This window comes from Lissotriton helveticus, chromosome 1_2 (genome assembly GCF_964261635.1).
Source record: "Lissotriton helveticus chromosome 1_2, aLisHel1.1, whole genome shotgun sequence".
Lineage (NCBI taxonomy): Eukaryota > Metazoa > Chordata > Amphibia > Caudata > Salamandridae > Lissotriton > Lissotriton helveticus.
In genome coordinates this window covers 394,364,756-394,380,296 of record NC_136058.1, presented here as the reverse complement: position 1 = coordinate 394,380,296, position 15,541 = coordinate 394,364,756, and the positions used below count along the sequence as shown (strand labels likewise).

At 47.8% G+C, this 15,541-nt stretch overlaps 1 protein-coding gene across 1 annotated transcript in view; it reads left to right on the top strand.

Annotated features, from left to right (window-relative positions):
- The first annotated feature begins 4,482 nt into the window (after positions 1 to 4,482).
- The window catches only part of LOC144807954 (uncharacterized), a 65,723-nt gene continuing 54,664 nt past the window's right edge, over positions 4,483 to 15,541 (top strand). The window contains exon 1 of the mRNA XM_078673546.1: positions 4,483 to 4,905. Coding sequence (XP_078529672.1) covers positions 4,602 to 4,905 — 304 coding nt within the window. The 5' untranslated portion in view covers positions 4,483 to 4,601. The remainder of the gene's footprint in view (positions 4,906 to 15,541) is intronic.

Sequence of the window (15,541 nt, the reverse complement as noted above, 5' to 3'; positions counted from 1 at the left end):
TTTGGGAGACGTGACAGGAGGCTCGAACCTTAGTTCCCAGCACCAAAGTTGGCAGCGTTGGCCTCAGACCACATCGTTTCCCGTTATGTGCTCGTGAATCATTTGTAGTATTTGGGGGCCTCGCACGCATTGTAGAGTTTGTGATTGTTCGTAGTGTCAACAAAGCACATTAAAATTTGTAAGTGTATATATATTTGGGGGCCTCGCACGCAGCTCAATTAAGATATTTTGTGAGCGTTTTTGTTTACATTTCATTTTGTTGAATATTGTATCGTGCATTTTTCCGTGTGGTGAAACATCACTTTTGCACTGGCGATATTACATCACTTTTGCAGTTTCTGGCCCTCGCAGGGTTGAGAGGAATTTTTGTTTACTTTATATTACATCGTTTATCATTGATGCGATGTCATCACTGGTCCCCATCATGATGCGATGTCGATGTAATGGCCCACATCATCGCTCGCGATGTAATGACTAGCGATGCAGAAGCCATTGCGACGTCTTAGCATGCGGCGCGGTAGCATGCGGTGTGCAGCCATCCGCGATGTAATACTCGCGTTGCGATAGCAAAGTGATGCAGTGCTTCCGCTCTAACGGGTGTTTCCCAATGCAAGTTGATCTCTAGTAATCTTTAGGACATGTATTATTTGGAAAGTAGAAATGCTTTCCACTTAAAATTGAATATATGTACTTGGTAGTTTGTTTAAAGGACTGATCAAACCAAATGTCAGAAGTCAATGCTATAAAATTGTGAAGCACTCTGATACCCATTTTGGTCATGTTAGATCTATATAAAACACTGAATTAATAAATGGATAACACACCTGAGTGCGGGGAGACCCCCATACACACACACCTGGTGCCTGCTGAGAAGAAGTTGTGTGAGGGCTGAAAAATTACCTTCATGCCCTGCAAGGCCAGCGCCCTCGATGCTGCCTGCGTGGTGGCCATATTGAAGCAGAAAATCATCAGGACATCTCAGGCATTTACACCCAATACCATAAAAGACGGCAAGCCCGTGGGCGGATTTGGAAATTATTGGGCGCTTTGCTAGTGGTATCTTGAGGAAAATAGGCAAATAAAGTATGACAAAGTGGCCAAGCTACTTTTCAAAAATAACATCCTCACACTGGGGAGAGACGTCTCAGGCTCTGATTGTGGGCTGGGATTCCCTGCAACAGAGAGCAACCATATCTAGTTTCTTATCAGACTAATAGTCCCCTTTCCCTGCATTCAGAAAAAAATTTAATATCAGCATTTTTAGGTGCAGCACCTAAGGAGCTTATTGATGGCACAGTAATAACTCTCTGTTCCCGGCATTCTATTTTCATTAATCATATCCACCACATTTGATTGAAATTCAAAGGGTAGGCCTCAGTAACTACGTGTCAATCTTTGTAACCCCGCAAAATGCAGTAGGATATTTCTTCTTTGAATGATGGTGTGGGACACTGCTAAAAGTCATTTGCAAAGTCGGTAGGTTTGCAAGGCAAGACCAATTGGCTTTGCCTGTGCTTATTTTTTTGTTGTGTGCTAGGAAAACAATCTTACACCTTCTCCTCTTGTATGGATACTCCGCAGAATTGTCACATAAATTCTCTCATTTTGAAAGTCATAGGAAGAAAAGTAAACACCAAGCTCCCTCAAAGACAGAGCTTGACATTTGACCTCTGTCTTTGAATGCACAGCAAATGTAAAAAAAGATTTAAAGGCCTTTTTACAGAAAGCGTGTTTGTGGAAGAATACAGTAAACAAGGTTTGGGCAGCTGGAGGGACAGATGTGAGTTACAAACCACAAATCCAATGGTAAGGAATGGGTGGAATGTATTCCTACTGATGCTTCCTGAATATCCCCACGATGTCTTTAGCGCTGTCTGGCAGTCTTGGATCTAAAGTACAATGGTTACAATGAAGTTATTATTGGGATTGTTTTTAACATCTTAATTTATGTTTAAAAAGTATTTGAAACTCACTTAAACCATAGCCTCTCTCTCTCTCTCTCTCTCTCTCTCTCTCTCTCTCTCTCTGTCTCTGTCTCTGTCTCTCTGTCTCTCTGTCTCTGTCTCTCTCTCTCTCTCTCTCTCTCTCTTTTTCTCTATCTTTTCCTTTCTCTCTTTCTTTCTATGTCTCTCTTTCTCTCTCCTTCTCTTACTCTTTCTATTTCTTACTCTTTCACTCTCTCTCTCTCTCTCTTCTGCTCTTCCTTCCTTCCCTCCCACGTAGTTTGTGGTTATAAGAGTTTCTATTGAAAAGCAATTATTTCTTTGCTGATAACTTTTAAATCTTTTGACAAATCTGCACAAACTTTTCAAAAAGATTTTTTTTCTGGTTTCTCTTTATTATACCAAATGCGTTTATTTTTGTGGTTTTATATAGTACAATCTTGACTGAAGGGCATTGAAGCACTTTTCTAAAGAAGAAAGACCAAAATGCAGATTAGATGTGCCATAAAATAACAGATAAGCAATAGACTAATCCCACAGATCACGTCAGGGGAGAAAGTTCAAACAGTTAATATCTGAATACATTGGAAAAGTAGATGCAGAAAAGTGACCACACATTTATTATTCAGAGCGTCTCTCAAATAGGAGGATTTTGAGTTAATTTTTAATTGTGGCAAGACTTGTGGTTGTTCAAGGTGGTTGTGGGAGGGAGTTCCAGATCCTTGTAGCGCTGGCAGAGAAGTCGAGCTTTATAAGGCGTTCTTGCTTGAATGTCGCTTGTTCCAGCAGGAGGACTTTACGAATTCTCGATCCTTGTTCAAATCCAGGGATTTTGAGTTTTTCTACCAAGTAGGAGGGTGTGGAGTTGTGGAGGGCTTTGTGGGTGATGCATTCAGTGTTACATTGGTCTGTTGCTTCAATTGGAAGCCATTGTAGGATGCGAAGTATAGAAGAAATGTGATTTAAAAACTTTGTGACCTGTCACAAAGTGGATAACTGTATGAAGCATTTCTCCCGGTGATGCTAATTTTCTCGGGGAAGGCCAGACAGGAAAGAGTTCCAATAATCAAGTCTGAAAAGAACCAGCGTATGGACTACTAAGTTCGTCAGGCACTCTTATGCTTTGATGAGACTTGCTTCCGAAGGTAAATGTTTATAAATATAGGTCTGTAATTGTTTTACGGTTGTTCTAGTCGGCGTCTGTGTTGTTTGATGAGGGGGCGACTTGGCCGAGTTTGAGGGAGGTTGGCATGGAGCTGCTCGAAAAGGAGGAGTTGATGATTTTGGTTCATACAGGCGAGATATGATGTGACTGAGATTCTTGACACGCTCAGGAGGGAGTGGATCGGAAATGTGCGAAGTTGGTTTCATGCAAGCGAGTAATTTGAGCACTTCTTCTTAAAGGACATTGTCAAATTCAGTCCAACTGGCATAGGGTGAGTTTGGTGAGATGACTATTAGTTGGAGGTAGGGCCATGGGTAGACACTCTTTGCTAAGGGGGACATCTTTGGTGGAGGACGGAGAGATGGGTGAGTCCAGAGAGATTTCAATGTTAGATATTTTTTCAGAGAAGAATGTTGCAAACTCTTTTATTGAGTGTTGAGGGAAAGAGGAGGTTTGCTGTTTGATGACGTTGAGAAGGTCTTTAGGTCTGTTCCTAGAACGGTCAAGTTGGGCTCAAAAGAAGGGGGATTCTTCTCTGAAAATGTGTGTTTTGTATTTTATGCGTTTAGCTCCCGGTAGCGCAAGATGTGTTAACAAGGGTTGTTGTCTCCAGTTTCTTTCAGCTAATCGGCGTTGTTGCCTCTTTGTTAAGGTCGTTGTTAAACCATGATCTGGAAGGGATACTTCTTGATTTCTTGAGTTTCAAAGTGGCGACTATGTCAAGAAGTTCTCCCATTTTTAGGTCGAGCAGACCTACCCTCAATGCGTGAGCATTGATGGTGTCTGCTTCAGACCTAATGTTACCCATATTTAGGAATGTGGACAGCAATGTGCCACGCGCTTTTCGTTTCCAGTTTTCACCGCGGGAGCGCGCTCCTAGCTACTTGCTGTGTGTGCGTCGTCAGTTTCGCTTTCGAGCCAGTGCCCCTGGGGAGCCTCGTGGGCTCTGGAGCGATGCCGGCACTATCGTTGGGAGTCCCACACTGGGGACTCCAAATACCATGGCCCCCGCAGCCCTCAACATGCCCCGAGTACCTCCTGTCCCCAGAAACGCAAGCACGGAGCCCCACTCACCGGGACTTCTCCTCCGCAGGACTCTTCCCGGGAGACAATGTGCCCAGCCAGGTCCCGCTCCGGGGCTGCTCCCTACGGCGTCAATGAGCACAGGGACACTGGCACTCCGCTCCTTGGCTTCCCGGGCAGACGCCGGCTGCACGCAGGGCTCTCCTCTCTCTGCCCCGGAGCCTTGCGCCAGCCATTGCAGCCTGCCTCCTGGGAAGCTCCGGTCGCGCTCGACTTCCTGCTTCTGGTCAGGCCCCGCCTCTGTCTCGAGGAGGGCTGCCTGACTTCCGCCCAGCCTGTGGGTGAGAGGCTGCAGGGGCGAGCCGAGAGCCCTGGCGAGCGGACCATGGGCACGAAAGTCTCCTAAGAACCAGCCTGCCCAACTTTTCCAATGAGCAGGACGGGGGCTCTGTGCTTTCGCAGGCGGATCGATGCCCTCTTCCTGCCGGTCTGTGCCAGGACGAGATATAATGAAGAGCAGCAACTCGAGCAGTAAAAGCGGCGGAGGCAGCAGCAGCAACCACAAGGAACATGCCCCGCACCACCACCACCAGCAGCGGCACCAGCAGCACGGGGCAGCCAGGAAGGGCTGGCTCTCCGCGGCGTGCCTGCAGTTCTCGCTCCGGGATTATGGCTTCTGCATGGGAACCCTACTGCTCTTCTGCCTGGGCTCGCTTTTCTTCCAGCTCAACGGTGGACCGCCGCAGCTCCTCCTAGACATGCGACGCTATCTGGGTAAGGAGGCGCTAAGCTCCTGTCTTGTACCTTTAAGCAGAAATGTGAAGAGAGAGTGTGTAGAGGAGGAGGGGTGATAGATGGAAAAGAATTGTGGAAGGTTTGTGACGAAAACTTTAAAAAAACGTGCTCTTTGGATAGCACAACTTGTATTTAATGTGCAAAATTGGTGATTTGTTACACATTTGCTCTGCTTTGCTCCGTTATTTGAAACCCTAGTTGCTCAAAGCCTCTGCAAACGGCGAATGCAACAATTATACATTAATTTTGCAAGACACAGATTGTTGGTTTTAATTCTGGCTCCAAAGCCCCATTTGTTGGTGGGATTTGCGTGCAGTGCTGCAGTGTTTTTGGTTGCCCTGTCTGGGCCACGGGTGCCTGACATTTAACTCGTGCTTGCTTTCCTACTTCCGTCGGCCTTCCTGGGCGTGCTCTGCTGTATGAGGGTATTTCAGGCGCTACCCTTGGGGTTAGCCTACATCTGTGCAGTGCCTGGCACATCCACGCTGCCATGCACGCCTTGACGGCTCCTCCCCCCTGTAACTTGTAGACGTGTGAATTTTGTGGGGTTTCACCTTTCTGTGGCTTCGGCATGCTTAAAGGGCTCCGGGGCTGATGTGTAAAGCGGCTGTTTGTGAGTTTGGCACATTCCATAGGAAATTGTTTGGCACGGGTGCGTGCCTTAGGAATTCAAACGGCGAACAGGGCGCATGTAGCGCCGATATGGCCACGTGAAAGCGCAGCTTATTTTCTTTCTTATACCAGAAAGAGAACACCGATAACGTACGTATAGTTCCTGTTTCAGATGAGCTCGTGACAAACATGGCCAACAGGCATATCTCAGCAGTCTTTGTAAAGAACAAGTGATGGGAACAGACAGGCGGAAGCAGGCACACGTGGGCAGCAGCAGCGATACAAACCTGCCCCGGGAAAAACGCGGGTCATGTCTGCTCAAAACAAGACCAGCATTTTATCAACACTCGGGTTGAACAGTACCCACTGTGTGGTGTCTATTTAAAAAAAAAACCAATTCAGAATTAGTAACTACTTCCGTTTTTAAATGCATAGCACGGCAAACCTCCTGCCCCAGCTTTTACGCATTTTTCACCTTTTGTGATTTTTGTATGTGTACTCTGCGCATGCAGTTGTAGTTGTGCAGATATGCTTTTCGAAATATGCTGTGAACTCTTTAAAAATTAGAGAGATGGGATCGCTTGAATGGAATCATGCTTAGCTGTCATCTGTCACTTATCTCGAGAGGAGAAAAGTGCTTTTAATCCTGGTTGAATCTTGGTATGGTATAACTGCTTCCAGGCACAGCAGCGTCCGCTCTGTGGGGTACGCGAGGTCCCGGGGTGCCGGTGCTCTCCCCGAGGGAGGCGGCTTCCGATTAGGCACCACGATGTAGTGCCCCTGGCCTCTCCTCCATTTCACTAGCAGTTCTTGCATTTTACAATGTCCTCTGTGGAACCCGTGCATGAAGAAGAAAGCTTTGAATATGACTCTGAACATGAAGGCAGGGCAGTGCACGGCGATACCCCTGAACAACTGGACTTTGTGGAAGAAGGTAACTTTGTTATTTGTAATATCAATACATCTAAGTCACGTAAATACAACACATATTGCATGAAAAAATCCTAAAGGTGTCACATTTGCGAAAGTTAAAACTATTGGCATTGTAAATGACAAAGCTATTAATTTCGCTATTTTCAAAACCAACACATAAATAAAATATTTGTCATTTACAATACCAATAGCTCAAACTTTCCTAATGCGAGACCTATTGCATTGCAAATGCTTGTTCTGTTGTAGTGGGCGGTGAGATCCTCACCTTGGAATTTGGGAACTGACTGCTTCTAACTCTGCCTGGGAGATTCAATGTATGTTCCTCGGCCAGTGCTTGTGCCGGGTACTTTGGGGGTGGGCCTTTGGTTGGATGGCATTGAGATTGAAAAGAATTAGGTGGTGGTGAGTCCAGTCGGTGGGTAGGATAGAATGGAGGGATAAGGTGTTCTGCTTAGAGATGATTGCATCAAGGGTAGAGCCCTTGGTATGAGTTTGTTTATTGCAGTGTTGGGTGAGATCGTTCGCTTCCAGGAGGGTGGATAGGGCTTGTACTGTTGGATCATCGGCATTGTTCAAGTGCAGGTTCAGGTCTCCTAGTAGAACATCTGCGCTGCCTTTAAGGGAGTTTTGCGTTAATAGGTTTGTTTAGTCCTCAAAGATTTGTCATTTTTCACCAGGAGGGTGATAGGTGACATGAATTTTGATAGAGTTGTGGCCTTATGACAAGAGTTGAACTCCTACATATTCAAAGGTAAGGTGTTTTGTGTTGAGGAATGGAGTAGAGCACATATAGTTTTTGTGTAAAATGGTTAATCCTCCGCCAATACGATCCTAGCGGTCGTACGGATGATTGAGAAGCCCTGTGGGAGGAAATTGATAAAAGAGGATGAGTGGTCATTCAGCCAGGTTTCAGTTGGAAAGCTGAAGTCAATTTTGTGTCCTAGGATGGTTTTAGCTATTTGAATGGCATGCTTGACTGCTGACTGACAGTTTAGTAGCATGCAGGTAGTGATCTTGGACCAGGCTGACAGGGTTGGATGGTTGTTATTTGGGTAGGCCGCCTGGGAGGGCGAGTGGTGTTCAGGGTTCTACTCGTGCCAAGGATGACCGGGATCTTGCGGCGGCAAGGCTTGCTCGGGGCATTGTCATACGTGTTGCTCAGCTTTCAGCTTCCCGTTGAGTGATTTCAGTCGTGGTGCATCTATGATTGAGTTGGTGATGGATATAGGGGATAGTTTGTCTAGGTGTAAAGGATAGGGGATCAGAGTGTATGTTTGTGGCAGGATCAGTGTTCGCTATAGATGCGTGAAGCTGGGGCAGGAAGTAGGTAATCTTTCCGTTCTTACGTAGTGACGAGATTTAATCCAGAATAGTGCTGATTGTGAGTTCAAGCTGGGCTGTTGTAGGGATCAGTTGAGTGGCGGTTGGGTCAGTGGTAGGAAGTGGAGTGTCATGGAGCTCGGCAGAGTTTGGGGCGAAGGCTAATGCAGGAGCGGCCGGTGCAGGTAAAAGCGAAGGGGCCGGGTGGGGGGGGGGATTCAATAGACAACAACAAGGGGGAAATTATTTATTTAATTTTCACTTGTCGTCGTCTGTCGCTTTCCCCGGCCCCCCTCCGCTCTTACCTGCAAAGGCCGCTCCTGGGCTAATGTAGTATCCAGCCTGCTGTGGTTGGAGGACTGAGAGGATTCCGGTGGGATAGATAAGTCAAGCTGGGCAGTGGAAGTGTGCCATGCAGAGGGGGCAAGTCGTTTTGATATCGAAACAGAAGCTTCAGTGCGTCTGGGGATCAGAGAGGCTGTAGGGGAGGTAGAGGGGGGGGGCAGTGCAAGGGGGTTTGGGAGTAGAAGGTTCAGCTAGTAGATGAGGGCATGCATGGGAGAGGGTGGAGGGGTGGTGGTGGGAGAGAATGGCATGGCGGCGCAGAGAGCCGGAGAGTGGAAAATAGATCATTTTGTTCAGTGGCTTGGATTAGGATGTTCCCATTTCTGTATATAGCGATGGACAGATCTCCGCTAAAGTTCTGGGATAGGGATATAGTTTGTTTAGATTCATAAGGGACATTGGTAGCATTAGTTACATGAAGGTGTTGAATGACTTTTTCTCTCCTTTTGGTGGGTTTCGTAGTGTAGAAGATGAAGTCCATTTTAAGACTTCCGTGTGTTGGATTGTAGAAATGTCTGGTATTAGTGTCTCTGGGTGTTCTTTAAGGATTTTGTGTTTGTACTTTTTAGCAGCGTGTTTGGAGAGGTTTTGCAGAAATGAGTTGGGGAGTGTATCTTTCCAGTTGAAGTTATACTCAGAAGTTGTTTCTGGGGATAACCAAAGTTAGACTTCAGGAGAAGCATTCAGAGGTGTGCATAGTGGTCAAGAGGCAGCCTCCAACAGCTAAGATGGCTGCCTGATTGTAACATTGGGCCCTTTCAATGGACGGTTGGTGGGCACTTCTTTGGAAGAGTGGAATGCAAGTGTCAGAGGCGTGTGAAAAAGGTCACCAAGGCGATCTGGTAGGATCCCTTTGAAGAAAAGGGGGCATTGAATGCCGAAAAGCGCCTAGGGCTTGTTGATGTCACTGGGTTCTTAGTGGCCACAGTATCTAGGTGCTAGTGGTTGTGATGGAGTTTATTGGTCAGTCTGCAGAAACGTCCTTTATATTCGACGGCATATATACAAGTTATACACCCACATCATAGGTAGTATATCAATATCAGCATAGACTAGTAGACATCACAAAGGATGGGTCACTGCTATAGGCACATGGTAGGATAGGACGCAGCATCAACTTGAGATGACAGTATATGCACGAGATAATATTTGAATAAGATGGGCAAAACAATCCCCATGTAGGCTTAGAATAACAGTGTCAATATAAAGACACAGTATACTCGCAAGAGAACATCTTGCACTTTAGCATTGTGGAACTTCGTTGAGAGCTCATTTTAATGGTGAGATATGTTCGGAGGGGTCACTAGGTGTCATTGATGTAAATTGTCTGACACTATAATTTTGTGGGACTTTGTTGAGAGTTGTTTTTACTGGCATGAAGTATTAGAAGGGACAGTGGGTGGCACTGGGACTTCATTTATTCTTTTGCGGTCTGGAGTCCAATATTTATACCTGGTGCCCACTAGTAGGAGTTTCTAGAGGCTTCCACCGCCATGACATGTCAGGCATCCCCTTCCTCCTTGCCCTGGGTCCAGTTTGTCTGGAGTCACAAAAGACCAGTGATGACTCCTTTGTGAGAGTGCTCATGCAGAGCCTTTGTGATGTGCAACTGTGATAAGTGACAGCTGCTCCCCCTTGTTAAGTCAAAGAGGCCTATCCTGCCAACACCTCGCTTCCAAATGAGCAGAGGAATATTGAAGCACTCAGCGTAGTCCAATGGCCATGCCTTGTGGCCCGTAAAGAAGTACTGCAAGATCAGAGATGTTTGTTGTGATTTATTGTTTCCACAATTATTCACCTTTCTTGCGTTGGAGACGTAAAATCCATTACAGACAGGCAGCCGTCACGTGTTTCGCCATAGAGACTTTTTCAAGGCTGCAAGAGGATATAGAAAGTATCTTACACAATTTTAACAATGACATAGGGATAAGAAATGCAGCTGTTCAGTCACCACCACCAAATAGAACAAGAAGAACACCGTTGTGATCCTGAAGGATACCCTGTGAAGAGCCAAGTGCATCGGGTGAAATCCTAAAACAGATTGTGCCTGATAATCTGACCATGCTAAATTATTGCAACTTGCTGTAAAATCATACTACTCCCGTGTGAAGAGGAAGTGGACACCAAGGTAGACGGGGAGCACGAACCCGGAAGACGCCGCTGAGTTGGATGAAAAGGATCTACGGGCCGAGAAGAAGCTCCAAAGGACGACGACGGAGGAAGACGTTGACGGGGAGGACGTGGAGTGTTGGTCGGAGGACTGGTGGACGCCACCGGAGGTTGCTGGAAGGCCGCCGTAACTCCGGAGAGTTACGGCAGACGCGGTGAGTGTCTGTGGGAGAAAGGGATGGGAGGGGGAGAGGCACGGGTAGCCTTAGCCTGGGGCACCGTATCGTGTGGTACTTAGCGAATCCCTTTCCTTGCACATCCGTACTCCTGAGCAACCCCGCCCAAAGCCCTTGCCCACAGCACACTCCTACCCTCTAAACTGGATTTTGTTAAAAGCATTTGAGACCGCAAACCCTTGATGTTTTGACACTCCGGGTGTGGTGAAGGTGATACACTTTTCAAACCCTAAAACTGTCCACTGACCGCTCTTTCTTTTTCCTTTGACCCTGAGCCTTCCGGGACGGCGGACTCTATACCAGAACCCAGACCCCAGAAGAAGGAAGCAACAACAGGACCAGACATCTACCGGAACATCCATACATCCATCTGACCAACCGCTATACTCATCACCCATCTTATTCTTTGTACTGTATACCCAATAAATCTCACAATTCAAACCCCAATCCGGCCTCCTAGTTTCCATTTCCGCCCATCCCTCCGACATCCCGATAAAGTCATTGTTAGCCAAAACAACAGTAATCAAATCTATTAGCATTCCCGAATGCTCAAGTAGAATGGCGTCTCCGATTTAAAAAAAATGCTGTATGGCAGCAATCCCCCCAGATTTGGGGATACTAGTATATAATGCACAGAAGTCCAAGGTAACCAGTATGTTGCTGTCAGTCTACTCACATTTTTTTCTTATTGCATCATCAACCCTACCCCCCTTCTGCTGCATACACCAGAAGCAACACTACAAACAACCCCCTCTCCTTTCGCCGCTTCAGCCGTGCCGTTTAAGGTTTATTTCGTAACTTTAGTGCATCACTCGCTCTTCCCTAGACTCCACCCACTTTTCATCTGTGTTGGACTTGGCCCTTTTGGCAGGTTCACCCCTGAACTTTTTGCCTTAAGCTCTGACATGGTGGTATTGATCTTAGACCTATGTGCACTTTAGCACTGTGGCCCAGTGTAGAGTGCTGTGGTGAGATTGGCCTGCCCTCCCACAGGAATGCATGGGGGATATGTGTGTCCATGGTAATTCCTGGTATGAAAGGAGTGCAGGGTCGAGTTTAGTATGTATGTAAATGTAAATGTAAATGTAGTAGTATTTGTATAGCGCACCGAATCGACCCCCGAAGGGGTATCTCAGGCGCTTGTACGCATACCGCTGTGGAATCCTTCCTGGCTTTTCTCTGTGAGGTGCCCACTCCTGGGCACCCCCAAGGTGAAGCCAGGCATCCTAGCGTTGTTGGGGCCGTTGTGGAGTTAAAGCAAGCTATTGCCCAGAGTTGCAGAGTGGGACCCATGATTAGAATCGGCACCGAGGCAAGAATTATCAGGTCCGCGGAAATTGAGCTCAAGACCCGCCGAGGCGAGAATTGAACCCTGGTCCCGGGCTAGACCTCTGCATCAGGGTCTGCCGCTCTAACCATTGAGCCACACTTCTCCACATGAATGAACTCGTAAGAATAAATGCTGCGCGATGGTGTGCACAGATTTATGGTGAGTGGTGGAGAAATGGCTCTTTTAGAAGTTGGCATTGCTGTGTGTCTGCCTGCCTGATGTGAATTGCATTTCTGGCTTGTGAGTGACAGGGGCTGGATGGTGTGAGTGGCTCCAGGAGACAGGGTGATTCAGCCCAGTAATGAATAGAGAGATCTGCATGCAGATGGGAGGGAGGAGTTGCACCTGGGACCTGAATAGGGCTGTGCCTTCCCTCCACAATGCTGGCTCCGCCCCGTGTGGTGTGTCTGATCACTGAACCCCCACCTAACAATAGGGAAGAGGAGCCTGGTAAACCGAGTGCTCCAAAACCAATTGCATCTGGTTTCCCAAGCCCAATCCTGTAACACAAAGGAAATTGTCCTATAAATGTAGGGGCTGTGACCCCATGAAGTGTTACGCTTGTTCTGGGAGGAATCTCTGCCAGGAGGAACCGCCGCTGCGTGCTGGCCTGCCTCGCTGCACTTTGCTGGGGTCTCCTCAACACCAAGGACTCTCTTATTTCTGCCTTTTTGAGGACTTTTGTGGCCTAGCGCCTCGTGAGCGCTGTATTTGTGTTGCCTCAGGGAAGAGGAGCAGGCCCTGCTGCAGTACGAGGCTATGAGGGAATCCCGGCGTGTGGGATTCCCCCCTGAGCCCCTTATTGAAGCAGGAGCCCACCTTGCATTTGTGTGTGCTGCCGGCAGGTGCCCACCCCGCAATCATCTTTATTGAAAGAGTGGGTGCCAACCTCGCACTTCCGCTGTTTCCACGGATTAGTACTATTTAAAAAAACTACGCAGGAGCCCACGCCGCCGGGTCTGGCCCCCCACATGAGGCTGCCGCCAAGAACACAGAGGATCTACAAGAGTGGCCGTGCCAGTGCCCATCTTTTGGGATTTCACAACTGTCCAGCAAGTAGAGGGCAGCTGCCACGTTTAGGCCAGCATTCCTTTGGGGGTATCTCTGATTGAGGTAGCAGTGAGATGCACTCCTCTGCCCAGCGCAATTGCACACTGCGTATTCTGCTGCATTGGCAGCAGCCCTGATATTTGGAACATAGGGCATTAGAGCCCCTGAGAAGGCCAGTTGGCCAGGGGGACTAATAGGTTTGAAGGGCGCCAGGCCCTAAGGTGATTTATGAGTATGCGGTCTATCCTAATGTGTTTATGCCTAAGTAGATAGTGTAATGTGTGTATGCCCAAAGTGATGCAGACATAATATCCCTACCCTTAACCCCACTTCATTAGGTAGGACTGACAGTGGCAGTGTCGGTCGACCCCGCTTGCTCTTTGATGCCAGGTACATACTGCATACTCGCTTACCCTAATGCCCGGCTGGTTGTGTGAATTGTGAACAGCAACTGAGATTTTAAAACGGATTTTAGATCAATTGAAATTCGAATGTAATTATTTTTAAATGTATTATAATTGATAGCTAATTGTAATACACCTTCCTTTGTGCTGCACGCTCACCTACGGCGCTGCCAAAGGCTTCAGGACCCTCAAGAACTCAGTGCTCTGTGGTACAGCCTGCCCGCCCCGGTCCGACTCGGTATCCAATACCGTTGAGCGGAGGGCGGGACAGGTACGAGCCTGAGAGACTCACTTCCTGCTCTACAGTCGAGCGGTTAGCGCTCTAGCATTTTTGCAAGAGGGGCTATTAAGGCGGCGAGGAGGCGAGGCATTTTGCGGTAGGACTGACAGTGGCAGTGTCGGTCGACCCCGCTTGCTCTTTGATGCCAGGTACACACTGCATACTCGCTTACCCTAATGCCCGGCTGGTTGTGTGAATTGTGAACAGCAACTGAGATTTTAAAACGGATTTTAGATCAATTGAAATTCGAATGTAATTATTTTTAAATGTATTATAATTGATAGCTAATTGTAATACACCTTCCTTCGTGCTGCACGCTCACCTACGGCGCTGCCAAGAGCTTCAGGACCCTCAAGAACTCAGTGCTCTGTGGTACAGCCTGCCCGCCCCGGTCCGACTCGGTATCCAATACCGTTGAGCGGAGGGCGGGACAGGTACGAGCCTGAGAGACTCACTTCCTGCTCTACAGTCGAGCGGTTAGCGCTCTAGCATTTTTGCAAGAGGGGCTATTAAGGCGGCGAGGAGGCGAGGCATTTTGCGGTAGGACTGACAGTGGCAGTGTCGGTCGACCCCGCTTGCTCTTTGATGCCAGGTACACACTGCATACTCGCTTACCCTAATGCCCGGCTGGTTGTGTGAATTGTGAACAGCAACTGAGATTTTAAAACGGATTTTAGATCAATTGAAATTCGAATGTAATTATTTTTAAATGTATTATAATTGATAGCTAATTGTAATACACCTTCCTTTGTGCTGCACGCTCACCTACGGCGCTGCCAAGGGCTTCAGGACCCTCAAGAACTCAGTGCTCTGTGGTACAGCCTGCCCGCCCCGGTCCGACTCGGTATCCAATACCGTTGAGCGGAGGGCGGGACAGGTACGAGCCTGAGAGACTCACTTCCTGCTCTACAGTCGAGCGGTTAGCGCTCTAGCATTTTTGCAAGAGGGGCTATTAAGGCGGCGAGGAGGCGAGGCATTTTGCGGTAGGACTGACAGTGGCAGTGTCGGTCGACCCCGCTTGCTCTTTGATGCCAGGTACACACTGCATACTCGCTTACCCTAATGCCCGGCTGGTTGTGTGAATTGTGAACAGCAACTGAGATTTTAAAACGGATTTTAGATCAATTGAAATTCGAATGTAATTATTTTTAAATGTATTATAATTGATAGCTAATTGTAATACACCTTCCTTTGTGCTGCACGCTCACCTACGGCGCTGCCAAGGGCTTCAGGACCCTCAAGAACTCAGTGCTCTGTGGTACAGCCTGCCCGCCCCGGTCCGACTCGGTATCCAATACCGTTGAGCGGAGGGCGGGACAGGTACGAGCCTGAGAGACTCACTTCCTGCTCTACAGTCGAGCGGTTAGCGCTCTAGCATTTTTGCAAGAGGGGCTATTTAGCCACTCGTCGGGACAAGCGCGCAGCGGTTGCGCGCAGGGGGCGCCTCATACACGCCGAAGACCAGCCAAAGACCTGTCCGTCTGCGCCCGTCCGCGACAGGCCGGGGCGTAGGGGCTAGGGCCCTGGGGCATGGCCCACGCAACTGTTGGTACTCACCTTATTTCGTATTCTGCCAGGTCTCTGCGCCAGTGTCAACTTACACGCACCTGTGCTATACGACTATCTGGCGAGCAACTTGAAGGCTGCTTTTCTTGTCAACAATGTCGCTATCAATCAATGGTGCTAACTGGCAGCTCTCATGCCAATGCTCCCACATCCACTTCCCCCACAGAACTTAAGTGTTTTCTCCTTAATGTTCGGTCCCTTCCAAAACACCAACTCCAGATTTGGGATCTGATTTATTCTAAGCAACCTGATATATGTTTCTTCACGGAAACATGGATGAAACCCCATAATATCACTGCTATAACATTAGGGGTTCCAGTGGGTTATAAAATCATACACGTGGATAGGCCTATTAAAACTGGCGGAGGATTAGCTATCATTTTTAAAGACACTGTTAAGATAGCAATTATAGAACAAAGCTTTACCCCTC